This window comes from Hemiscyllium ocellatum, chromosome 3, assembly GCF_020745735.1.
Source record: "Hemiscyllium ocellatum isolate sHemOce1 chromosome 3, sHemOce1.pat.X.cur, whole genome shotgun sequence".
Taxonomy (NCBI): Eukaryota; Metazoa; Chordata; class Chondrichthyes; order Orectolobiformes; family Hemiscylliidae; genus Hemiscyllium; species Hemiscyllium ocellatum.
In genome coordinates this window covers 31,299,381-31,326,933 of record NC_083403.1, presented here as the reverse complement: position 1 = coordinate 31,326,933, position 27,553 = coordinate 31,299,381, and the positions used below count along the sequence as shown (strand labels likewise).

Here is a 27,553-nt window from a genome sequence, read left to right as displayed (position 1 = left end):
TCCTGAAAAGAGGTCTTTACAAGATATACTGAAGCTTCTAGACTGGAAAATCTTCCCAATAGCTGAAGCTATGTTCAGTGAATACCCACAAAGCACAAAACAAACAGTAGCCAGGTGGGACAAGATGCTGTTAAAAAGTCAACACCCAATGAGTCAGTCAATCTTGGTAGGAAGACAAAACTTGTCCAAAACTGATATTTCCCCTCCACCTTTAAAACAGAAAGGATGTAAATATTATGCACCAGTCCATGACAGAACAGAACATCCAAGAGATGCCCCCACTTCCACTCCTCTTGAAGGGGAATAATTATACATACTGTTCAAATCAAGAATGGCACAAAGGGTTGCAATAGGTTTCTGAAGATGTGTCCTGTCACCATGACCATGCAGATAATGGAATTTTTGCCCCCGCTTCTACTCAAACTATTCGACTTACTCCATACATTTGTAATTTCTATGCACTCCTGGGATTGGTTACCATACCTACCCAAAAACCATAGCTATCCAGCATTCTACTCAATCTCATCTTTGTTTTCAAGTTGTGCCATGGCATTTCAACATTTACACTCGCATCAAGTGCTCAATTTTAGTTGCTCCAGTGAAGGGAATGCTTTGATTTGCACTGCATGCCAGTTCTGCAACTGGGAACAGAAACATCTTGTGGCTTTGAAATGGAGCAAACTGGTAAAGTTAACACTGGATGGATAAAAACATTAGTGCTGGAAGGTCAGGTCAGGCAGCACTGAGGACCAGGGAAAAAACCTGATGTTTTGGGCAGGATGAAGGGCTCCCGCTCAACCTGCTCTGCATTTTCAGCACCACTTTAATGTTGACTGATTATCTAGAGTCCTCACTTTTGCCACTGCAAGGATAAAGTCTAACATGTGACACCTTGTCAAATAATTTGCTCTAAGTTGGTTTAATGGGATAGCTATGTTTATAGATCAAGGACAGGTTGCAGTTGTGGCTGAGAATTATTCCTAGTTCTTTGAAGTTACAAGAATGCAGAGCCAAACATTAAAACTGAAATCTTCAGTTTGTAGCTTTATTGAAACTAGAATGTCCAAGTGGTTTCATCTAATGTTTGTCTCAAGGCAAATGCATACAGCTTGTGCAATGCTTGTGTTATATCAGTGATACTTGCTAATTAACCAATTATTCTTTTGGTCAAGTTTTTTTAAAAAAAACTTGCATCTCAATTTACATTTTCTTTCCAAGAGTGACTACATCTTTTGCCCAAGCTAAAAATTCTCATACTTGGCCCTTTCACATTCTTCCTTTTAAATTTACTTCATCCAACTTGGTCATTACCTTGTCTTGGCATACTGGGCGCAGTCACCCTCCAGGTGAGTTTGTGTACTGCCTTCCATGCAGTGGAGCAAAGTCAAAACTCTGGATCCTGAGGCCTTCAAAATTCTGAAGTGCATTTAAAACAACCCAATCTGGTTGTTAAAGTTAACTTCCACTCATTAATATGCTCATTTGATCCACAAAGCTATCCCAAAACCTCAGGCTCAAAGCCAAGAGAAAAAGGTTTACTCATTCAACAGCCTGAAAAGTTCTGATCAGAAGGATCCTGCTACATTCATAGTTGTAGACAGCAGCTTTCGTGAAGTAGTAAATCGCTCCTATTTAAAGGCAAGCAGTTAATTTGCACCAATTGGACTTGGGATTAATGTTATCCAATTTCACCCACTCGATTTTTCTTAACCCAAACTTGCCCTTCCTCACCTTAACCATTGGGTCTTTGAACAAAACTTTGACAATGCTGATTATGCAAAAGATAAAGACAACCAATTTTAAATACCTACTCTCAAATTACAAAGAGATTAGCTTCTCTTTCACTTGGTGTAAAGATCAACTTAGCTAAAAAGCCTACCCAGAGTTTTCAACCTGTGGGCACGGAAGTCTATAATAAAAAGTTAATCCCTGCAACAGATTATGGTTACAGGTACAATGTTTGACTGGAAAGGATAATCCATATTAATTTGCCTTGAAAAATTTCCTTTTTGAACTTGTGACACCTCTCACTCATGCCTGTCTGCGGTGAAAAGTAAAAAAGGCTGACGACATCTAGTCTATTATAGAAGTGCAGGAGCTTCACTTATGCTTTAGTTTTATGGCATTAATCTTTGCTTGACCTTGCTTTTCTTTAAAAAGCACCATTTAAAAATTTAATGTGCAGGGCCCCAACTGCCTGCACAATTGTTGCAGGAAGCAGACAAGATGTCTCATGTTCAACCTAACCAAATAAGAGTAGAACTGAAAACAGGCAGCATGGCCATTAGTGTTGCTACAAGTGGCTTCAAGACAGTTTTGGTTAGGTGGCAAACATTTTCATTTTGATCAGAAATGGGAGCCTCAAATTAAACAGAATGGATGATTGCCTGACATACCTCAAGAAGTCACTTCAAAGACACTGGAAGGACAGTGATCACATGCAAAATTTAAGCACCAAGTCTGGAAACCTTACATCAGAGCTAACTTCCCTCGTGCTCAGGTTAGCAAAATAAGACGAGCTAGTCAGAAGTTTTACCTTATTGATGAGCTTAACTGAAAAAAGTTGGAAGTACACAAATCAGATTGGAGACCAGAGTAAATACAAAACTTGTGCCTTGCTTTGATAATCAAGGTCTGCTAGAAGTTGACTATTAAGAAAAAAAGTCCAATTTTAGCAGTGGCCAAACAGCGTAAATTTCAGCAAGAGCTCTAACAGAAACAATATACCATAAGAGAGAGAGTGTTCCTCTTGAAAACCTTCCCAGCTGGTCATGTTTGATGGTCGGTGTTACACTTCAATTAGCGATTTGCACCTAGTTACAACAGTCATGTAAGCTAGCATTTCCACAAGAAACAAATCTTGCAGGGTAAAAAGCAATAAGTGATCAAAAACAAAGTACCTCATCCACAAAATAATCTATTAAGATAGTAGCTGGTGCAAGATCATAAAAACCGAACAGTGAAAAAAAGTTTTAAAAATAGCTATAAAATGCCAGATAATCCAATATTAGGAAGCTCTGGAAAGACCCAAACAGATCATGAGTGACTGAATGAGAGTGGGCTAGTTACAAATGCTACCAATGCATGTCCTTCCAATTAACACAAGATTGTATAGTGGAATCTTAGATGCTAGTTAGACAGAGGGCAGATAGCTCTAGGGAAAAAGGAGCTATTCAAAATAAAATCAACTTTAAAAAAGGACACAAATTCAGGATAGTTATAGCTGGAGGTGCAACTAAGTCTGGAAAGAAAAACACAAAACCATTAATAAGAATTCAAGTTCCCCATTTCCAAAGGGAATTGCCAACCTCACTTGAGACTCCACAGCTAGATGACTCAACTGCACTCTAGCAATTATAGAACTGGCTTGTTAAGAGGTTTCAAAGTCTCAGGAAGGAGGAGATGAAGCCAGCTGATTACCAACCCAAGCACCAAAAAGACAGAAGCAGCCCAAACAACCCTATAAAGTCCACCCTAACATCAGGGGATGGTGACAAGATTGGAGAACTCAGACTAGTCACGCAGACATCCGATTGGAGTATGATCACAAACACCACCATCACCAGCCCAAGATGGGGCCTTGTCCACTAGCAGGACAGACTTGGAGGTGGTGCACACAGCCTGGAGGGAGCTGACCTGGGAGAAGTCAACCTTTACTCTGGACCTTCAGCCTCATGGCTTCAGGTCAAGCATAGGCAAGGAAGCCTCCTGCTGATCACCCTGTACCATTCTCCCTCAGTTGAAAGAGCGACTCCATGTTGAACGACGCTTCAAAGATTCACTGAAGGTGCCAAGGGCATAAAATATATTCTGGGGGATTTTAGTGTCTGCCAAGACCAGCTCAGCAGCTGTACTATTAATGGAGCTAGTTAGATCCTCCAGGACAGCTGCTAGACTGGGTGTGCGCAGTTTGGTTTCCTAACCATCTAAAGTCATAATCGGGCCTCATCCTGCATCTGTCTACGACAGACAATCATGGAGAGCAACCACTGCACCATCCTTGGTGATGGAGTCCTGCTTTTAACATTTAAAATGTCTATTGTGGGCCCATCGCTGCTAAATAGGACACTTGGATCTAGCATCTCAAGAGTGGGCATCCATAAAGTGCTGTGAGCCATCAGAATTGTACTCCAGCACCATCTGCAACCTCATGGCCTGGCATATCCCTTATGCAACCATTATCATTGAGCCAGAATTGATCCTCTGGCTTGGAGGAGGATGCAGGAGAACATGCCATGAGCAACACCTGGTAAACCAGAGGATAAAAAAAGTGTAAAACTGGTGAGTGGACCAAACAGAACGACTTGTATGCCACACAGCATACTCAGCAAGTGACAGAACTGAGCAATCTCATAACCAAGAGATCAGATTGAAGCTCTGCAGTTGTCACATCCAGCTGTGAATGATTGTGGACAACTAACTCACTGGTGGAGGAGATTCCACATCCCCACCCTCAATGATTTGAAGAGCCCAGCACAGAGCCAAAGACGAGGCTGAAGCTCCGAGCAATTCTTAGCTGGATGTGCCAAGTGGATGATGCATCTTGGATGACTCCAGTGGTCCCCAGCATTACAGATACCAGTCTTCAGCCAGTTTGATTCACTTCATGTAATATCAAATGACTGGTGGCACCAAATACCATAAAGGCTATGGATCCTGGCAAGATTCAACCAACAGACATGGTGCTCCTGTAAGTTGCTATTTCCCTAGCCAAGCAACACTGGCATCTACTTGACTGTTAATTGCCCAGCAATGTCCAAGACAGACAAATTCAGCCTTCTTTGCATCAGATGTGGTGAAAAGTGTAATCACAGTGCTATCTTTACTTCATTGTAGACTTGGTTCAAACAAGGAAAAACAATTTGAGTTGTGATTAGTAATGGACATCAAGGTTGCATTTGACAGTTGTCACAAGGAGCCCTAGCAAATATGGAATCAGTGGGTATTGGGACACACTCTGGTGGTTGGAGTAATGCCTGACAGGAAGATTGTGCTTGGAGGTCTGGCATTTGCAGGGATGTCCTGGAGCTGAGGAACTCCTCAGCAGTGTCCAGGCACCAGAATGAACAAGTCAGTTATAAGTGACCTTCCCTTAAGATCAGAAGGGAATGTTCACTGCATGATGCTCAGCATCATTTGCAACTCTTAAGGAATTCATTGCCAAACAAGGCTGGAGAGGCCAGGTTTTGTAGTATATTTAAGACCAAGTATTCTCAACCTTCTCCTATCCGTCATGATTGAATGGCAAAACAGGCTATGGGCTTAATTTCTCTCCAATGCTGTATGTCTAATTCAGAAATAGCCAATGTCCAAACACAGCAAGATTGTCAGTATCCAGGCTTGGGCTGACAAGTGACAAGTAACAATTAGAAGAAAAAGTGAGGACTGCAGATGGTGGAGATCAGAGCTAAAAAGTGTGTTGCTGGAAAAGCACAGCAGGTCAGGCAGCATCCAAGGAGGAGAATCAACATTTTGGGCATAAGCCCTTCAGGAATGAGGGTGTCCCATGCAGGCTAAGATAAAAAGGTAGGGAGGAGTGACTTGGGGGAGGGGTGTTGGGAATGCAATAGGTGGAGGGAATTAAGGTGAGGGTGATGGGGGCAGAGAGATTAGGAAGAAAATTGCAGGTCAAGAAGGCAGTGCTGAGTCGGGGTGGGGGAGAAGAAGGAATGAAGCTGGAGAAATCTGCATTCATCCCTTGTGGTTGGAGGGTTCCTAAGCAGAAGATGAGGCACACTTCCTCCAGGTGTGATGTTGCAAGTAACAATTGTCACAAATGCCAGGCAAGGACCACTTCCAATAAGTGGGTCTAGTCACTGCCTCTTGCCATTCAATGGTGTTATCAGTGAATCCCAAAATTCCAGATGTTATCATTGATCAAAACTCAATTGGACTCACCACAAAACAGATCAGGGGCTCAATGCCATGAGTCACTCCCTTCCTGACTCAGTCTTTCACCATTGAAAAGGCACACCAGGAATGTGATAGAGTATTCTGCACTTGCTGGGATGTGTGCAGCTTCAACTAAAGCTTGCCACTCTCCAGGACAAAGTGTCCCACTTGGCACTAATCCACATGCATTCACTCCTACTATACTGACAGTATAGTACTGCTACGGGCTACCTCTAAGGTGCACCACAGAAATTTACCAAAAGTACATTCTCAACCCACAACCACTTCTTTCAAAAGGATAATCGCAGTAGATACATGGAACTCTACCTGCAAGTTTTTCTCCAAGCCACTTCTTCCTCAATTGGAAATATCTCCATTCCTTCACTATCACCAGATCAAAATCCAAACTTCCAAGTGTGTCAACCCATAGCAGATGGACAGCAGCAACTCGAGGGGACAGAATGCTGGCCAGCCAGCAACACCCACACAAGCAATTCAATTTGACTCTAGAACTTGGTCAAGTTAACTGTTCAAAACATGGCTAGTAGCTAAAGAGAACACTGGGTTTTAAAGATAAGTCAAACTTGTCAGCCCTGGCTCAGCTGACAGCACTCAAGCATGGAACCTACTCTCCTTGAATTTCAAGGCTGCAGCATAGTGGCAGAAATTTCAATGTTGAGGACAAGTCTGAATCTCAGATCATGGGGCTTCTCCTGGTTCAACCTGCAAGTTATTATCTCGAGTAAAGTGGGGGGCGGGGGGGGAAGAAGAGTTAGGGTGAAGGACTAACTTTAGGAACTGATCCATTTGGAACAGCTGTTCAACCAACTGAACTTACCGATTTAAAATGTATATAAAATAACTATCATTTTGACTGGAGTGTCCAAACCATTCTCTGCATCAAATAACCTGACTGTCACCTTTGTTGCAAAAGAGGTTTACATGTCTTTTTAAAACCAAACACCCAGAGGGGAACACATTGCTTTGTAATCTGACAGTATGACTACTATAACCTACCCCTCTTCCCAGTTACAGGAAATTTGGCTCGCTGAAATTAAACAGTTTTATCTAATTCCAATCTGAACAATTATTCCCTAACTAGCTATTCCAAATACAGGTTCTATTTGTACACTTTTACAATAGGTTCCATGTATCAAAGAAATTTAAAAAATTTAGTTTTCATTCAGAATGGATCCTCTACAAGATTCCTCTTGGCAGATTCTACAGTTTTCTGTAACTGTTCTGAACACCTGTCAAAAATATTCATTAAACATGCCATTTTCCTTTACATATGGTGCTTTAGTGTGGAGATTCTAGAGCCTGGTATTTTTTCCCCCAGACGGTGGGTTTGATCTGGTCAGATGATAGCTGGCTCTAACTTTGAAAGCCCTGTATCTTTTTTATACTGGCAATTGCATATTGATTTCTTTACAACTGGATTGGCTCAAAGTAGTTAGAATCAAAACCAGCCTATTTGAATTGGTCCTTAGCCTGAAAGTGCCTTTAAAATTTTGGCTGAATTGGAACAGAGTCGAAGTATGGTGCTGGAAAAACCGAGCCAGTCAGATCAAGTCTACTTTTGAGCATAAGCTCTTCATTTAAATTGAGTAAAAAGGCTACTTGAGCCTGCTAATGTCATTTCAAGCAGCTACTTTACTAGACCTTAACTTTAAATTTAACTAAAGAACACCGGCTTTTAAAGATGTCACAATGCTTTCCCCATTTTACCATTTTCCTGTGACCTATTACCCTTGTAGACTCTTGCTAGAGTGCAAGTTGGCTCTGGTTTTTCCCTAGGCAAGTAAGCCAGCATGTTTGAGGGGCACTGACTACCCACCTCCTGGATGTTAGAGCTGTTGGGTACACAAGGCTTATTGATGTAGTCTCAAGTGCAGTGGAACAGAATCGCACTTGGTCCATTATTTGCAACAATCAAGTGGGCTGCTTTCCTCTTGGCTGCAGTGAAGCTGCTCCTCTAGAACTGCATGTTCCAAGCAATTGGTGTATGTAATATTTAAACATGCTTGATTGCTGTACAAATCTTGCTGCCTACTTCAGTAGGGTGACTCAAATGGTGCTGAATATCATTGCAGAGATGAATGCATGCTCTCTACTTTCCTTACCAGGAAGTGGAGACTGAGGAACTTTTACAAACATTTCCTGCAACTAATTGTGGTAGTGGAGGCCAGTCATTTTTCTGTACTAGTAAAGACTTCCTTGTGCTATACCACAGAAATGTCTGCCTCTGATTTCAATTTTGCTGGTTACTTGATGCCAGTAAAATGCTGACTGGATCTTAAGTGTGTACCCTCACCTGTTGAACTTGGTACACTGCCTTCCTACTGTAGCTAGGATGTATTCAGGGTCCAGTTGGCCCAAGTGAAATGGAGACTTTCAAATTGCTTGCATGCAATTCTTGTCCCCCCTCCTATTGGGAGAACTTTTCTGAACCATTTTCAGAACAGATTTGTTGCCAGGATTGGAAGATTTGAGTTAGAAGGAGAGGCTGAATAGGCTGAGGCTGCTTTCCCTGGAGTGTCAGAGCTGAGGAGCTTCTAAAATCATGAGGGCCATGGATGGGATAAACACCCAAGTCTTTCCCTTGGGGTTGGGGAGTTGAAAACTACAGGATATAGGTTTAAGGTGAGGGGAAAGATGTATGAAAGGGATCGGAGGGGCAACTTTTTCACACGGTAGTGCATGTGTGGAATGAGCTGCCAGAGGTAGTGGAGGAGTCTAGTACAATTGCAACATTTTAAAAGTATCTGGGTGGGTATATGAATAGGAAGGGTTTGGAGGGATATGGACAAAGTGCTGGCAAGTGGGATTAGATTATGTTGGAATAACTGGGCAGCATAGAATTCAACTGAAGGGTCTGTTTTCAGGCTGAACATTTGACTCCAAGTGAAGGTTCTTCCATTAAATGAAAAAAATTGCTTTTTCCAAGATCACAGATGCTTGCACTTAATAAGAGAGACTATTAGCTGGTACAAAAGGAGCAATCTGTGGCCTGTGTGGGGGACCTTCAGCCATCAGGCAAATGGGTATGACAATATGGGCATTAAAATCTGTTGCAGCTGTCTCAGGGAAAGAACCAAGTAAATATAGAACCCACTGGGAGCAGTGTCAGTATGGAAGCAAGCACCATCTAATCACTGAGCAGATTAACACGATGAGGGGGTATTGGGTATTGAAAGTTTTGGCAGGTTTAAAGATGACCGATGCCTGGCAATTGGTGAGTTGTCTCTGCAGGCTAGAGAACATGAGGGAACAAAATACTGGGGCTCTGACCAAAATTTCTAAATGGCACTCTAGCCATAAAGTGCTGAAGCACAGAAGGATATGTAATGTGGTTCCACTCAACTACCTAATTTTTCTACCTCTTTAAGAGGTAGTGAGTCTTGCTCCTGTGGTAGGGACACTTAAGCCCTGCAGCCCCTCTTGACTATGCCAGACAAACAAACTACATCGATTCCAATTAGTTGATATCCATTGCCTTGTGTCCTGGCATTTAAGTACTCATTTAGATGCTGAGTACCTGCCTCCACCTACAAGTAACATGTTTACATTTTGAACACCCTCTGAAAACTACTTTCCCCTCTAAAGCAGTTACTAGAACTACCTCGGTCTGCTGGTCTTAAGTATCTGTCATGGAACAGATTTTCACTATCTTGTGTTTTTTTTTAAAAAATGCATAAGCTCAACTAAACACTCTCTAGCCTTCTCTAGTCTGTGCAGTCTGCTCCATCCCAAGCAACCTCCTGGTGAATCTGCTATACACCCTCTAGTGTAATCAGTCCTTTTAATTTGGGGCAACCTTAACTGCACACAGTATTTCATCTGTATTGCTTAACCTATGTTTTTGATCACATAAGAGCAAGTCAGGCTTGTGCCAATGTCTAGATGACATCAAGCAATAATTGAATGTACTGATTGTAAGGGCTGATACCTAAAACATGGTGCCAGTGCAGTTATAACCCAGGCATTTTAGCTGGCCAAGTGGAAAATTGGCCAGGTTGCCCTGTACACAAAGCAGGACAAATCCAATCTGGCCAATTTGGAATGATTGAAGTGTCATCAGCACCAGATCAGTGGTGCCCAGTTTGGATTCCTCCAACGTCAGTGTTCCTAACTCCATGACCCCTTCTTTAAACATGGCCAAGTGACCTGAATACACAAAATCAGGGAAAATTATCTTAATTGCAGTCATACCTGGCACAAGATGGTTGTGGTTGGTCAGTATCCGACGTCTAACCATTTTAAACTCCTCCATAAGGGAGGAACCGTGGTCTTTTCTCCACACCATTCACACCTCTGATACTGAAGCAATCAGTTGAAAGGCCACAACATCTGGACAACACTCCAGCTTGGACTGATGAATACTTACCCCACAAACACCCAGCAATGACCAACTCCAATAAGAACCTTACCACTACCCCCCTCAAGTGGGTTTCCATCACTAAATTCCCCCGATCAGTGTAGTGCTACCATTTTCCAGAAGTGGACAGGTCAGAGAGGCTAGCAATATTGTGGCAAGTAACTCACCATCTGGACTCAAGTCTTTACTCCATGGATAAGGCACAATTCAGAAATAATTGAATACTCTCCTTGCCTGGATGGGTGCAGTTCCACCAACAATAGCATATGCCATCCAGGGTTACACTGCCTGTTTGCACCATATCTACTCTCCACCACTGACTCAGTAATAGCAGTGCTATTTTTAATATGCACTGCAGAAATTTACAGGTAGAGTCAGATGTACAGCATAGAAACAGATCCTTTGGTCCAACCCATCCATGCTGACCAGATATCCCAACCCAATCTCGTCCCACCTGCCAGCACCTGACCCATACCCCTTCAAACCCTTCCTATTCATTTACCCATCCAAATGCCTTTTAAATGTTGCAATTATACCAGCCTCCACCACATCCTCTGGCAGCTTATTCCATACACATACCATTGTGGAAAAAGTTGCCTTTTGGTCTCATATCTTCCCCCTCACCTTAAACCTTTTCCCTCTAGTTCTGGACTCCCTGATCCCAGGGAAAAAGAGACTATTTATCCTATCCATGCCTCTACATTTTTTAAACCTCTAAGGTCACCCTTCAGCCTCTGATGCTCCAGGGAAAAACAGCCCCAGCTTATTCAGCCTCTCCTTATAGCTCAGATCCTCCAACCCTCGCAATATCCCTGTAAATCTTTTCTGAACGAGTTTCTTTTAGACAACAGCTTCCACACCCTTGACTACTTCCATATAGGGCAAGGGCAGCAAATACGTGCAACACCACCACCTGCAAGTTCCCCTCCAAGCCAAATATTATTGCTGTTCCTTCAATGGGAAAAATCCTCAAATTCCCTCCCAAGGACATTGTGGGTCAGTCTACATCAGGTAGACTGTTGCAGTTCAAGTCATCTGCTCAACAGACCTTTTGAAGAATAAGACAGACAAACATTTGCTGGCCAGTCAGTACCTATGAATAAACTTGATCCCCCAGCACACCACAAGAATCCTATTGCTTTCACCCTATTCTGTATGGACACCCTCCGATTTGTGACTTGCACATGTGGTGGGTAACAGCATACAGGGCACTTTAGCCATGGCATCAGTGAATTTAATTTGGAGCTGTACACAAATTTTAGTTTGGCCATAGCTGCAGTAGTATAAGTTCCAACTGCCACACCATAATGATTGCAAAAGGATTCACCAGGAGGTTTCCTAGGTTGGAGCCATGAATTGGATAAGCTCAGATTTTTTTTTTAAGGAGCAAAGGAATCTGGGGGATATTTTTAGGGGCTTGGGCAGGGTGGAAAGGATTAGTTATGACCTTTAGAGCTAGGGTCACTGAGGGGCATAACTTCAAGGTGAAGGACAAGAGGTTTGGGAGATGAAGAATTTTGTTCATGCAGGAAGTGGTAGAATCTAATAGTTGGAGCATAGCTGAGGCTTTTTAGGTGGATGAGCACTTGTGTAAAGATATGGGCTAAGAGTGGGATTAGTGTAAACAAATGGGTTTTCTGCAGACTTTATGGACTGAAGAACTTGATTCTGTTGTAAATGTAAAGGGTAAACAAAAACCCAGCCTTGTATTTGAAATTTGACGAGCTTTTTTGGAAAGTTAACACTTTCCAGTTAACACTACAGAACAATCACTAGATATGATTAGATGCATGCAGTTGTCATTGACCTGTGTATGAAGGTGCCAGACCAAAAGCCACCTGAATGTTTCCTTAAAACTGAATTTGACCAACACCAGCACTACACAAGTTAAGTGCGATTGTTGACCCTTCACGTTTAACTGTTAAAGTATCAAAATTTCAGACAAAGCTGCTCGACCTGGCCTCAGTTCAGTTGTAGGTAGATTGTTGAAAATGCCACCTTTCTGGAGTCAGAAATGCAGTATGATCAAACATTGTTTTAATAGGGGACTCCACAGCAAGGTTGGTGCCAGGGGAATTTTTGGGGGGAATGTTAGGAAGAAGAAAGTTTATACTGTCCAACAATTTTAATCAAGGTTGTGTATGCTATAGCTACAGAAGGATCTAATTATCGTCTAGTTATCCCATTACTAGATCCAATACTCAAGTTCTGAATCAAGTTCAAAATGAACATTCCTGGAGTCCACTGGAATGTGTTGTATTGACATGTTTCGTCCAAAAAGATCTAGTATCATGCACCTCACCCTGGTGAGGTGTGATTACTAGAACTGGCTGTTTGCATGTCATTTCTAGTCTTTGATCTAGAGTGGGGTACTAGATGTAGAGTAGATTGGGTTTAAATCACAGGCACTAGATTCCCTTTTTAATATTACTAAAGCCATTAGTTTCTCAATTAGGCCAAGACTTTGTCTCGTCATTAGTTAAGTCTTGTTAGGAACCAGTAGGGCAATTGGAGGGTTCAATACAGGGATAGTGAGGCTGACTTGATTTGCATGACCCATGCTGTAACAAACAGCACTGTCAGGCAGATCCTAAGCTGTTTCTAGACTACAACAACAGGGTTAGGTCTTAAAGTCCTCAATGTAGCCTTTCCAATTCGTGCCTTCACTTACTAGAGAAAGCAAAAGTTGTTTGAACACCAATAGTTGCTATCAAGCAGCTAACCAACATTCACATCCAGCAGGTTGATCGCAAGGCCAGTACATAGAACAAAGGAAATGCTTGAGATACCAATTGAATAGGCTGTTTTATCCTCTGGTTTGAGCTGCACCTGTCCAGAAAGCAAGTAATGTTCCATTGGCCAGACTTCAGAATGAGGTTAAGCACTATATTGCTAGTCTGTCCTCAGTAGCTCCACCATATATGGAGAGTCTATTGTTTCTAATAGAAGGTAACCCCAGGATGTTAATGAGGATTTATTAACACCAGTGAACATCAGGGGTGCTGATTTTCTTTGATACTCAGAACCTGGTACTTGTGGTACAAATGCTGCCACTTGTTAGCCCAAGTCTGGGTATTGCCCAGTGTTTCTTTAATTTAAATGTGGGCTGCTTCAGTAGGAATCTCAATGGTGCAGGACATTATGCAGTCTTCTACATACATCCCCACATCCTCATGGAGGGCAGTCACAAAACAAATTGAAGGTAGTTGTGTTTAGGATACTAGGTGAGGAACTCTGACCAACCACAAAGAACTTACCATGTGCTAGTTATGCTATCAGTGGAGTTTGCCACTAATTTCCCCATTTTGTTTTGCTCCAGCTCCTTGATGCCGCACAAACAGCATGGTACTCCAGCTGAGAATTGCTGTGTGAACTTCAGCCTCATCTTTGGCTCTGTGCTGGGCTCTTCAAATCATTTGAGGGTGGGGATATGGAATCTCCTCCACCAGTGAGTTAATTGTCCACAATCATTCACAGCTGGATGTGACAACTGCAGAGCTTCAATCCGATCTCAGTTATGAGATTGCTCAGTTCTGTCACTTGCTGAGTATGCTGTGTGGCATACAAGTCGTTCTGTTTGGTCCACTCACCAGTTTTACACTTTTTTTATCCTCTGGTTTACCAGGTGTTGCTCATGGCATGTTCTCCTGCATCCTCCTCCATCAAGCCAGAGGATCAATTCTGGCTCAGTGATAATGGTTGCATAAGGGATATGCCAGGCCATGAGGTTGCAGATGGTGCTGGAGTACAATTCTGATGGCTCACAGCACTTTATGGATGCCCACTCTTGAGATGCTAGATCCAAGTGTCCTATTTAGCAGCGATGGGCCCACAATAGACATGTTAAAAGCAGGACTCCACCACCAAGGATGGTGCAGTGGTTGCTCTCCATGATTGTGTCGTAGACAGATGCATCTGCAGATGGCAGATGCAGGATGAGGCCCGATTATGACTTTAGATGGTTAGGAAACCAAACAGTGCGCACACCCAGTCTAGCAGCTGTCCTGGAGGATCTAACTAGCTCCATTAATAGTACAGCTGCTGAGCTGGTCTTGGCAGACACTAAAATCCCCCAGAATATATTTTATGCCCTTGGCACCTTCAGTGAATCTTTGAAGCGTTGTTCAACATGGAGTCTCTTTCAACTGAGGGAGAATGGTACAGGGTGATCAGCAGAAGGCTTCCTTACCTATGCTTGACCTGAAGCCATGAGGCTGAAGGTCCAGAGTAAAGGTTGACTACTCCCAGGTCAGCTCCCTCCAGACTGTGTGCACCACCTCCAAGTCTGTCCTGCCAGTGGACAAGGTCCCATCTTGGGATGGTCACAGCAATTTCTGGGACATTGTTCACTATAACTGAAGGTATGCCTACATTAATCTGTGGCTTCTCTAGTCAGAGCTCTCCCAATTTTGGCACTAGCCCCCAGACTTCACAATTTTGCAATGTTGACAGCTGTTTCTGCTTTTGCCTTCAGTGCCCAAGTGGTAATGTGTCTGGTTTCATTTCTTGGAAGCTCTTCTTATTCAGGTGGGTACAACTGCTTGGCTATTTCAGAGGGCAACTGGGAGTCAACCACATTGTGTGGGTCAAGACTCCCCTGCAGGCCAGACCAGGCGGAGGAAGATCTGCTTCCCTCCAGTACGTGACTGAACTTGATTTTTTTTTCCCCTGGATAATTTATAGCCAGTAGCTATTCAAAGTTTTTAATTGAATTCAAATACAACCATCTACCATGCTAAAAATCAAACCTGGTCATCCAGAACATCAGCTGTATTTCTGGATTAATAGTCTTGTGAAAACACCACAAGACCCCTCAAAAGTTATTATTCAAAGTATTTTCAGCTTTTCTTAGCAATCAGTGAAGGCTGCCACACAAACTAGTGATGAAGGGCTCTGGCCCGAAACGTCAAATTTCCTGTTCCTTGGATGCTGCCTGACCTGCTGTGCTTTAACTAGCAACACATTTTCAACACAAACTAGTGAACAAGGTTTAGCTAAATACATTTCCATTCAGGACAGCTATTCCTTCAGTTTCTGCTGACTTGGTATAGTAACACCAATCAGCCAGTAAATATTGTTTGTAAAAGCAGTTCAAGTTTTTGAATGTTCCCAACGCCTTTTTGAAACTAATTTTTGGATTCTAGCTCCTTTTCTGCAAAGACAACAGGAATAATTGAAACCCAGTGAATTTTCTAAAGTGCTGAAACTGGATCCCAGTGAACCTGTCTACAGCCCAAGGTGGTGACAATTTGAATAGCTTTACTCTCCATTACAGAAATGTCAACTTCTATGTTGAAAAGTGTTATTGACTTCAGGGGAAGATAAAACCACATTTTGTTAGGACAGCATCTGCATGGTAAAGTAAAAATAAATTGTTACATAACCACTTGACAATTGAACCTTTGCAAAGAATCCCCGAGCATGCACTAAGCTAGAATAAAAAGCTACCTGACCTGTGTCTTCAGCATCTGTGGAAAAGGGATAGAAGATAATATTAAGTAGAGGAGATTGCAGAGCCTTTAGCCTCAATCTTCATGTCATCATTGTCAATAGGAATAATGCCAGAAGACTGAAGGATAACAGTGTTGTTCCCTTGTTTAAGGGGAGTCAGGATAATCCTGGTAATTATAGGCCAGAGAGCCTTACTTTAGTGGGTAAGGTGTTGGAAAAAGGTTATAAGAGATTGGATTTATCATCTGGAAAGGATGAATTTGATTAGGGATAGTCAGTTTTGTGAAGGATAGGTCATGCCTCACTAATCTTATGGAGTTCGACGTAGTGACAAAACAGGTGTACGAGGTAAAACGGTTGATGTGGTGCATACGGACTTCAAAAGAGGCATCTGATAAGGATCCACACAGTAGGTTATTGCACAAAGTATGGCATTTTGGGATTGAAAGTGATTTAGCAGTTTGGATCAGAAATTGACAGGCTGAAAGATCAGAGGGGAGTGGTTGATGGGCAATGTTCATCCTGGAACTTAGCGGTTGCTGCAAGCATCTTTTGGGGCCACTGCTGTTTGGCAGTTTTAAAAATGACCTGGATGTGGGTGTAGAAGGATGGGTTAGTAAATTTATGGATAATATTAAAGGTAGGCAGAATTTTGGGTTGCAGAGACAAGCAAGCTGCAGAACTGGGCTGAGAAGTGGCAAATGGAGTTTAATGCACAAAGGAAGGGTAGTTCACTTTGGAAGAAACAGGAATGCAGAATACTGGGCTAATGGTAAAATTCTTGGTAGTGTAGGTGAACAGAGATCTGTGTCCAGGTCCATAGATCCCTGAAAGTTGGCACCCAGGTTGATAGGATTGTTGAGGCATATGGTGTATTGGCATTTATTGCTAGGGGAATGGAGTTTGAGGAGCCATGAGGTCATGCTGCAGCTGTACTAGCCATTGCTAAGGCCACACCTTGAGTACAACATGCAGTTCTGGTCAACTGATTGTAGGAAGGATGTGGAAGCTTTGCGAAGTACTCAGGGGAAACTTACTAGGATATTGCCTGGTATGGAAGGAGGTCTTACAAAGGAAAGACTGAGGGAACTGAGGCTTTTTGTTGGTGAGAAGGTGACAAATCAAGATGTATAAGAGGGTTAGATATGATGGACAGTCTTTTTCCTCAGGTGAAGGCTAACATGAGGGGACATAGCTTTAAATAGAGGAGTAATAGATTTAGGACAGATATCAGGGGCAATTTCTTTAGAGTAGGTGGTGCATGGACCTACCTGCCTCCAGTAGTAGATGTTAAAGGCATTGGGCATCTGGATAATGCAATGGCATAGGTTAGATGGGCAGATTAATTTCATGGGCCAGAACAGACAGCCAAAGGGCCTGTACTGCACTGTAACAATGTTTTGAGTCCAGTGACTGCAGAAGAGACTCAACATTAACTCAACCAGACCTGCCAGGTTTTCCTGGTAGTCAGATTGAGCTTCAACAGTAATTTGCTTTTGTTAGCATATCCTGTTATGACTTTACTTGGACCCCAAGACAGTCAGAGACACATGACAATCAAAGCTTGGTTGAGCACCTTCTTCCTTTGCAAAAATGAAAAGCAGCTCAGAACTAGGAATGTATTTTTCATCTAACTCATTCTGAGTCCCACCTGTTGCTAAGCACAGCAGGTTAGGCAGCATCCAAGGAATAGGAAATTCGACATTTTGGGCATAAGCCCTTCATCAGGAATGAGGAGAGTGTGCCAAGCAGGCTAAGATAAAAGGTAGGGAGGAGGGACTTGGGGGAGGGGCAATGGAGATTGATAGGTGGAAGGAGGTCAAGGTGAGGGTGATAGGCCGGAGTGGGGTGGGGGCGGAGAGGTTAGGAGGGCGGTGCTGAGTTGAGGGAACCGACTGAGACAAGGTGGGGGGGGGGGGGGGGGGGGGGGGGGGGGGGGGGGGGGGGGGAAATGAGGAAACTGGAGAAATCGGAGTTCATTCCTTGTGGTTGGAGGGTTCCCAGGCGGAAAATGAGGCGCTCCTCCTCCAGCCGTCGTGTTGTTATGTTCTGCCGGTGGACGAGTCCAAGGACCTGCATGTCCTCGGTGGAGTGGGAGGGAGAGTTAAAGTGTTGAGCCACAGGGTGGTTGGGTTGGTTGGTCCGGGCGTCCCTGAGGTGTTCCCTGAAGCGTTCCGCAAGTAGGCTGCCCGTCTCCCCAATATAGAGGGGGCCACATCGGGTGCAGCGGATGCAATAGATGTGTGTGGAGGTACAGGTGAACTTGTGGCGGATATGGAAGGATCCCTTGGGGCCTTGGAGGGAAGTGGGGGAGGTGGTGTGGGCGCAAGTTTTACATTTCCTGCGGTTGCAGGGGAAGGTGCCGGGAGTGGAGATTGAGTTGGTGGGGGGTGTGGACCTGACGAGGGAGTCACGAAGGGAGTGGTCTTTGCGGAACACTGATAGGGGAGGGGAGGGAAATATATCCCTGGTGGTGGGGTCCGTTTGGATCAGGTGCCACGCACAGACTGAATGTTTTCATCTAGTGTAATAGCAGACAGCCAACTTCTGTTCTTGCATTAAGACTGCTTCCTGTTACACAGGAGAACAGAAATTTTGCCTGAAGCTAGCCCAGTCACCACAAACTACTAGGCTGCTGGACAGTCAACTTGTTTGAACAACCACTGAAGTGTACACAAAGGACATAGGATTTATTGTGTAGTTAAAGCTTATATGAAACTGAACAGTTAATTCAGTGAAATGCTACACAGTTGAGCACTCCAAAACAAGCAGTTTGTTTGACCCCATAACTACAGTCACATTTTTCCTGCAAATTACACAGCTCCCACAACAGGCAGGCAACTCTTTATAAACCTTCACTGTTCTACTTGCATACACAACCACCATCTAAATGTTGGAATCAATGGGAAGATACTAGCAAATACAATTTTCAACACTGAAAAAATTACAGATGCACTAGTTCTGTCAATGGGGATTTTATGCCTAACTTTCCAGTAGATTAGGCCATTTCTACTGCCAGAATGTAGAACTGCATTGTAACAATCACCTGCTCAATCTCAACAGTGGTTCAGAATTTAGAGCATTCAGTTCAAGATAAAGATTTCATGACTTCACAATAAAAATGGTTCTTTTTGCACAAGTAAGCTAACAAGTTTCAATGCCAGTCACTTTGGTTCATGACAAAAGGCAGAAACTTGCAGTTGAGATGTGAATATACATTCTGGTGCATTGCCAAATTTGAGAAAAGTCTTCCCCACCTCTGCAATTTCTAAAATCCACTTTTCACAGGAAAGAGAAAACATCTTTCTCAAGGATAGATTTTATTTCATGCTCTGAAACTAAATGGTCACCTCCAAAAAGGGTGCCCAAGTGTCATTACTTGGAGCTGTGTTTACATTGCTTTGATTTTCAAATCATGGAGTCAATAGATACTTGTAAAGGCTCTGGATGAATGTTTGCTTGCTGAGCTGAGCGGGAAGGTTAGTTTTCAGACATATCACTATACAAGGTAACATCTTCATTGTGCCTCCAGATGAAGCAGTGGTTTAGCCCTTGGTTTCCTTTGGTTGATGACTGCATTTCCTCTGGTGGTGTCATTGTTTTTCTCTCGAGGTGATCCAAGTCAATGTGTTTGTTGATAGAGTTCTGGAATGCCAAGCTGCTAGGAATTCCGCTAAGTGTTTGTTTGGCTTGTCTTAGCATGGATGAGTTTTCCCAGTCAAAGTGGTATCCTTCCTCACCTGTATAAGGATAGTGAGTGGGCCATGTCTTTTTGTGGCTGGTTGATTTTCTGTGTCCTGGCAGCTAGTTTTCTGCCTTTTCATCTAATGAAGTGTTTGTTACAGTTGTTGCAAGGTATTTTGTAAGTGACAAAAGTTTTGCTTGTTGTCTGTATAGGATCTTTCAAGCTCATTAGCTGCTGTTTTAGTGTTGGTGGATTTGAGCGCTACTATGATGCCAAGGGATCAGAGTAGTCTAGCACTCATTTCCGAGAGGTCTTTGATGTAGGGGAGAGTGGCTAAGGTTTCTGGACATGTCTGCTTGTTTGGGTTTGTTGCAGAGCAAATCAGCAAAGTGTTCATTGGGTACTTGTTCTTTTTGAATATGCTGTATAGGTGATTTTCCTGTATTTCAATGAGCCACCACATTGCAACAATGTTCTAATGCAGCCAAATGACATCACCAACCCAAGGAAACCCAAATGTAAATAGAAAGTGGGCTACACCAGTGCTTCATCTGGAGGCTCACTGAAGTTGTTACCTAGTATGTGACTAAATGCCTAAATCTAACCTTCCAGCTCAGTGATCAAACCTACATCCAGAACTTCAACTGAGCTACTAGCCTTCACACTTGCTAACTGTAGTTTTAATATAAATCTAGTTTTAGTATAAACATTTGTGGCCCAGAATTAGCCAGTTCTAGTAGTGTTCGTGGTTATCTGTTTGATAATGTGGAAAATACCAGAGCTCAAAAAAGGTTCACAACTCAGTAAAAGCATCTAACCTCAACAGTCTACCCTGGAGTTGAAGTGACCACAAACATTTCTATATCCATTTTTAGGAACCATCTAGTTTTTCAACAATTGTGAACCTAGTGGAATTGAGTGCAGCCATTCCTCATGGACACAGCAACAGATGGAGTGAAAATATCACATTTCTACTTACCAAAGCCACTGATGCTCATGAACCTCAGAACTGCAGACAGTATCTCAATTACCACTGATGCTAATGAAGATGAGGCCCAGTTGACAGACAAGTCAGAGGGTTTCAAGAAATACATTTAACATAACTGAACTTTGAAAAACTGACAAGCTCATTAAAAGCTGCCTTAAAAGAAAGAGCATGTGGCAATAATCAGAAATGACAGCACTAAGTAAACCTACAGATTTCCACAAACAAAGGTATTGGAACTACACCCTTTAATAACTAGTTTATTTTCAGGACAAAAATCAGGGGTCAAACATTAGAAAAATGGAAACTGCTGACAAAATTCAGTATCATGGGAGACGGATTAACAAGGTTAGATCTCATGGAATACAGGGAGAACTAGCCATTTGGATACAGAACTGGCTCAAAGGTAGGAGGTGGTAGGTTGTTTTTCAGACTGGAGGCCTGTGACCAGTGGAGTGCTACAAGGATTGGTGCTGGGTCCTCTACTTTGTCATTTACTAAATAATTTGGACGGAAGCATAAGAGGTACAGTTAGTAAGTTTACAGATGACACCAAAATTGGAGGTGTAGTGGACAGTGAAGAACACTACCTCAGATTACAACAGAATCTGGCCCAGATGGGCCAATGGGCTGGGAAGTGGCAGATGGAGTTTAATTCAGATAAATGCAAGGTGCTGCATTTTGGGAAAGCAAATCGTAGTAGGACTTATACACTTACTGGTAAGGTCCTAGGGAGTGTTGCTGAACAAAGAGACCTTGGAGCGCAGGTTCATAGCTCCTTGAAAGTGGAGTTGCAGGTAGATAGGATAGTGAAGGCGGCGTTTGTTGTGCTTTCCTTTATTGGTCAGAGTATGGTTACAGGAGTCAGGAGGTCATGTTGCAGCTGTACAGGACATTGGTTAGGCCACTGTTGGAATATTGCATGCAATTGTTGTCTCCTTCCTCTTGGAAAGATGTTGTGAAACGGTTCAGAAAAGATTTACAAGGATGTTGCCAGGGTTGGAGGATTTGAACTACAGGGAGAGGCTGAACAGGGTGGGACTGTTTTTTCCTGGAAGCGTCGGAAGTAGAGGGGTAACCTTAGAGGTTTACAAAATTATGAGGGGCATGGATAGGATAAATAGACTGTCTTTTCCCTGGGGTCAAGGAGTCCAGAACTAGAAGGCATAGATTTAGGGAGAGGGGAAGATAAAAATACCGAAAGGGCAACTTTTTCACAGAGGGTGGTACTATATGGAATGAGCTGCCAGAGGATGTGGTGAAGGCTGGTACAATTGCAACATTTAAGAGGCATTTGGATGGGTATATGAATAGGACAGATTTGGAGGGATATGGGCTGGGTGCTGGCAGGTGGGACTAGATTGGGTTGGGATATCTGGCTGGTGTGGACACGTTGGACCGAAGGGTCTGTTTCCATGCTGCACATCTGACTATTTGAGCACCTGTGGTAAGAAAGCACAATTAATGTTTCAAGTATGAAAAATATTTGTAGCTAAGAGAATGACATATTTACACTGAAGATATTGGAGGCAGAAGGGTGGAGGTCACACAGCAAAGAGGGAGGTGAGATAACAGATGGATGTAGAGACCAGAGAGATATGAAAGAATAGGTAAACAGATTATGGATTGCAGGCTAGCTCAGAAGAGCCAAGTGATAAAAGCTGAAGGTAGGAAAAAAGTGTGACTACTAAAAACAACCCTCATCTAACAGTTCGGCGTGTGGGTGTATAACAAGCTCTTAGGACACCATATTGAGTCCTTGAGACCACACAGGGTCCAAGTGCAAAATGTTATGAGTTGGCACTGAGGCGGACACTCAGCATGCCTGTGACAAATATTGACATGGGGTAGGCAACTGGAAGATCAGGGTCATTTTATAAACAGTATGGTTGTTCTGCAAAGCTGTTACCTAGTCTCATCTCCTCAATGTAGAGACCACCCTGTGAACAGTAAATAGAGAGGATTAGACTGAGCAAGTTACAGCTAAATCACTATCCTAACCAGAGATAGATTTTCCATCAGCAGATGATGCAGCTCTAGGCTTTCAACATTATAATTGAGTCAGCTGTCCACAAACCACCCCTTGATCCAACTCTCCCATGCAGCCCAGATATCCTAAAATTAATCTAGTCCATTTGCCATCACGAGACCCAGATCCCTCCAGACCCTTATTTATATACTGACCCAGTTGCCTTTTAAAAGGTAACTTTTACTAGTCTTTACTTCCTCTGGCAGCTCATTCCATACATGCACCACCCTCTATGGACATTGCTCTTTTATATCTTGCAGATTACCTTAAACTTATGCTCTCCAGTTATGGGGAAAGAGCTTTGTTTTATCCCATCCTTGCCCCTTATGATTCTAAACCTCCACCTCAAGCTCCAGGAGACAGCCCAGCTTACTCAGCTTTTACTGTAGCTGAAGTCCTCCAACCCTGTCAACATGCTTGTTAAACTTTCAAGGGTTCAGAAAAGATTTACAACACCCTCCCAAAAGCAGGGAGACCAGAAGGTAGTATTCAAAAGTGTCTAACCCATGACCTCTACAGCCACAGCATGACATCCCAACTCATACCTCAATGCTCTGACCCATAATGACAAACATACCAAATACTTTCAGGGCATGACCTACACCCCAATGTCTGTTTATCAACACTTCCCAGGACCTTACCACCCAGTGCAGACATCCTGCCTGATTTGCCCCTTTGAAAAGCCAGACCTCATTTGTCTAGATTCAACTCCCATCTACCATTCCTCAGCCTGTTGAGGCATCTGATCAAGATCCCATTGTAAGACGTAACCTTCACTGTCTACAGGAAGATTCCTTGTGTGATCTGATAACTATCAATGTAAGAGCTAAGGTTAATAAGGTAAGATTAGCATTTCCAATCAGCCCTCGGGGGGGGGGTGGGTGGGGGGTGGGCGCGCGAGTGGAGGAGAGAAAAAAAAGTGTTCAGATAAATTTCATTACATTAAAAAAAAGTGATCAGACAACATTTAGTCACTAATATCTATGACTGAATATTAGAATTGCAGTGGGAACACTGGCCTATTCCAAACACCTGCATCATTGAGCCTGGATCATAGCGGATAACCACTCACTAGAAATTCACCATGTGTTCCATCATGATTCTGAACTCATTGAAGTCCGAAGTTGAACTACATTTAGGCAAACAATTCACGTGCAGAAATAGTGTAGATATACCTTTAAAATCAGTCTCAAGTTGCAGAATACCAATTAATTCCTAATTTTAAAAAGTCTCAATGAAACAGTACTACCATTATTTTACTCCAGGAGACATTCAAGTCAAACTTGGTGTCCAACAGATTTATCATGATCCATTAAACTGTTTCTACTTCATACAGTCTTGGTCTTATTCATAATGTGATGGAAGAATAGTGTGTGTATGTTTCAAAACTGCTTGTTACTTGCTAAAGCAAATCATAAATCGACTCGCTTGGCACAAAAGGAAAGGAGGCCAACTCTTATGCATTTCTAAATGCTCTAATGGATTTTAGATCAGATGATTTCTTGAGTTAAGAAAAAAAACATTAAGAGGTAACTGACCTATAGTAACTGCAGTTACTATTTCAGTCAGATGTACAGCATAGAAACAGACTCTTCAAGTCCAACTCATCCATGCCAATCTGATTCTCAATTATCCCCATGGCATTTTGAAGGAAAAACATTCCAAATGGTTGAAAAACAAATTGTAACTTATCCAGAATCTAAGATTTTTGGAATATTACTACCAGTGCATCCATCACCACTAATGCTACTACCTTGAATATCAGAGAATGCAACCTATGTTCAGATTGCATAGGTTGAGCCCCAGTTTGCCTAGCATCTTTTTCTCAATAGATTCCATACTTAGTTTATTTTTGAAGACAATTGATACCTTCTACCTTGGAGGATTCAAGCATTTCTTCAATTCAAACCATTCCCTCAGTTTCAATTATTTTCCCCATCTTCATGTTCCAGATGAGAAGGAATTTTGACCAGGCTTAAAGCCCTTGCTATTTGCAAGTTTACTTTTGCTTCAAATCCCCAGTTTGCTTTTTTAAGAAAAGCAAAGGTTCTCCAATCCTTTGCCTGACAGAAAAAGGTGGCCATGGTTAACGTTTCCTTCAATACGATGATGTGCCCAACCATGGCTGGTTTCTCCTTCCGAAAGATATCCCTGACCTACCATATTTTGATTATTTCAGAAGCAATGTTGTACTCTACTACATTTTACTAAACATTAAACCTGCCTCCTTACGCAGATCTGCAATGGCCTGGTAACTTGTTGGATCCAGCATTACCCTTAATCTTTATCTTCATTGCAGCATTGCCATTTATTTTGGATCAATGTCAGGATCCAAACTGCTTACTGCAGAAGCCAACCATTTTCACAGCCAGTGTTAGGTGAATCCAGAAATTCTAAAACACATACAAACTCACAATTGAGAGTCTTGTCAGTCTATCCCCAACCAAATAAGATGAAAACATTCACAATCGATACTCTTATCGCCTACACCTCCACACACCATTTACTGCATCCGATGTGGCCTCCTCTATAGTGGGGAGACAGGCCGCCTACTTGCAGAACATTTCAGAGAACACCTCTGGGACACCCAGACCAACAAACCCAACCACCCTGTGGCTCAACACTTCAACTCCCCCCTCCCACTCCACCAAGGACATGCAGATCCTTGGACTCCTCCATCACCATATCACAGCAGCTGGAGGAAGAGCACCTCATCTTCCACCTATGAACCCTCCAACCACAAGGTTGGAACTCCGATTTCTCCAGTTTCCTCATTTCCCCTCCCCCCCCCCCCCCCCCCACCCTGTCTCAGTCCCAACCCTCAAACTCAACACCACCTTCCTAACTTGCAATCTTCTTCCTGACCTCTCCATCCCCACTCCAACCTAACACCCTCACCTTGACCTTCTTCCACCTATCACATTTCCAACACCCCTCCCCACCTTTTATCTTAGCCTGCTGGACACTTTCCTCATTCCTGAAGGGCTCATGCCCAAACATCGATTCTCCTGCTCCTTGGATGCTACCTGACCTGCTGCACTTTTCCAGCACCACATTTTCAGCTCTGATCTCCAGCATCTCCTCCTATTATCCCCTGCTTTATTCCATCCAGAGGTATAATTCAAGGACATTTCATAAGAAAGTCCTATCAACCTCCTTTTTATTACTTAACTCCATAGATGGTGGATCTTCCAACCCAAACATACCTTGCTATTGTACTACTGCCGACATCCAGCAAGATTAGACTGTTCTGATTAAACTAGAGCACACCAACACCACATCTTGACCAGGTGCCAGACAAAGTGCTCAGTTTGCTTAGTCAGCTCTATTAAAGTTGTGAAATGCGCGAGTAAACATGCTCGACATGCGAACAGTTGCCTCACTCTTGAAAGAGCCAGAAGTCACGCAGCCCATTCCAGCACTTAATTTCAGATTGACACTTCCTCTTTTTGAAGTGGGTGGGGGAAGAGGTAAAGAGTATAGATGGAGCACAGACAGCGCGGGCAAGAGGTCTGAGATTGGACAGAGTCCCTTAAGGGAGGGTGGTGAGGAGCTAGGCCGCAGTGTGGAACTACAACTGGACACACGCCAGACTGCGGGGGGGGGGAAAAGGGAAGGGGGTGAGGGGCGGTGTCAACACAGCCCAGACTCGCCTCTTCCTCGGCCTGACAGCGGCTCCACAGCCCCCGCCTCCCACCACCGACGGCGGTGGCGGTGGTCTCCGCGGGCCCCTCGGTCCAACCAACACCCACTGACCAGCTCGGCCCAGCAGCAAGGCTGACATTCTCGCGCGGTAACGGGACCCACACCCCGCCACCAGCCCCACACCCCACACCCCACACCCCACACCCCACACACACACACACACCCACCCGTCCCTCAGCGCTCACCTTGATCCGGACCTCGTAGGTGGTGTAACGCTGCCTGCCAACCCCTACCGTCTGCGGAGTACCCACGTCGATCTCCAGGAAGTTGCTGGGTGGCCCGTAGGCGTCGTTGATGCTCTGGGGCTTGGTGAGCAGCCGCCGGGTGTCAGGTACAGCCTCCGCCATTTTTCCTTCGGGCCTGCTGTCGGCACCCCTGACCTTCCCTGTTATCGCTGATCAGCTGACGGCGTGGCGCGCGCTGGGTCCTGGGAGTTGTAGTTCCGCTAGCGCGGGAGAACTCCGGCCCCGGACGAGGGCGGGGACTACGGTTCCCAGAATGCTCCGCGGTCAGCCCCCGCAGACCGCTCCTCCCAAACCAGGTGATGGACATTAAAGTTGCAATTTAACTCCAATGTCGGAGGCAACAAGAACTACTGAAAAACTAAAGTGTTTTATGACTGTGCATGGAGTTTAGGCCTTTCTGTTTTTTTTTTACTTGCATAAATCATAGTTTTGAAAAATATATATGTGAGAAGAAATGTTATTTGATTGCAATTTGTGGAACCTTTGCTGACAGAAAATGGCACTCCTAACCATTTCCCATGTGTATAACACTCCAATAAAAATGATAATCGCAAACACAGCAGTGAATTTGGATAAAAGCCAAACACTGCAAGAACAGAAAAGGTTGGAAATACTCAGCAGATCAGACATCATTTGTAAAGAAACAATATATCGTTTCAAACTGATGATCCTTCATCTGAATTATTAGTTAATTTGATAAAACACATCCAAGTACTTTTGATAATTCAAAGACAGATTAATGACCTTGGTCTTAGTGTGGCTGAGACAATTTCAAAGTTGGCAGATGACACAGAATTTGAAACAAGTGTAACTGAGGAAAACAGTGTCAAATTCTAAACAGCATAATAGAAGTTGGTGGAATGGGTGTGTTGGTGGCAAATGGCATTCAAAGCAAGAAGTGTATGTGATTCATTTTAGTCGGAAGAACATTGAAAGACAATATGATGTAGGGGATATGATTTTAAAGGGGTGCAAAGAATACTGGGGCCTTGGTGTATATGTGACAGATCACTGACAGTAGCAAGACAGGCGGAGAGACCAATTAGGCATAGAGTTCCTAAGCCAAGATTCTTGTGCTGCGGTGGTAGTGTCACTATTGGAGGTTTGGGTTCAAGTCGCACCTCCTGCAGAGGTATGTAATAAAATCTCTGAATAGGTGGACATAGAAAAGGCATACAGTTCC

The 27,553-nt window shown here is 43.4% G+C and overlaps 1 protein-coding gene across 1 annotated transcript in view; it reads right to left on the bottom strand.

Moving 5' to 3' along the window:
- Positions 1-26,526, bottom strand: part of snx3 (sorting nexin 3) — a 37,114-nt gene extending 10,588 nt beyond the window's left edge. Inside the window, exon 1 of the mRNA XM_060856471.1 lies at positions 26,311-26,526. Coding sequence (XP_060712454.1) covers positions 26,311-26,472 — 162 coding nt within the window. The 5' untranslated portion in view covers positions 26,473-26,526. The remainder of the gene's footprint in view (positions 1-26,310) is intronic.
- Positions 26,527-27,553: the final 1,027 nt, after the last annotated feature.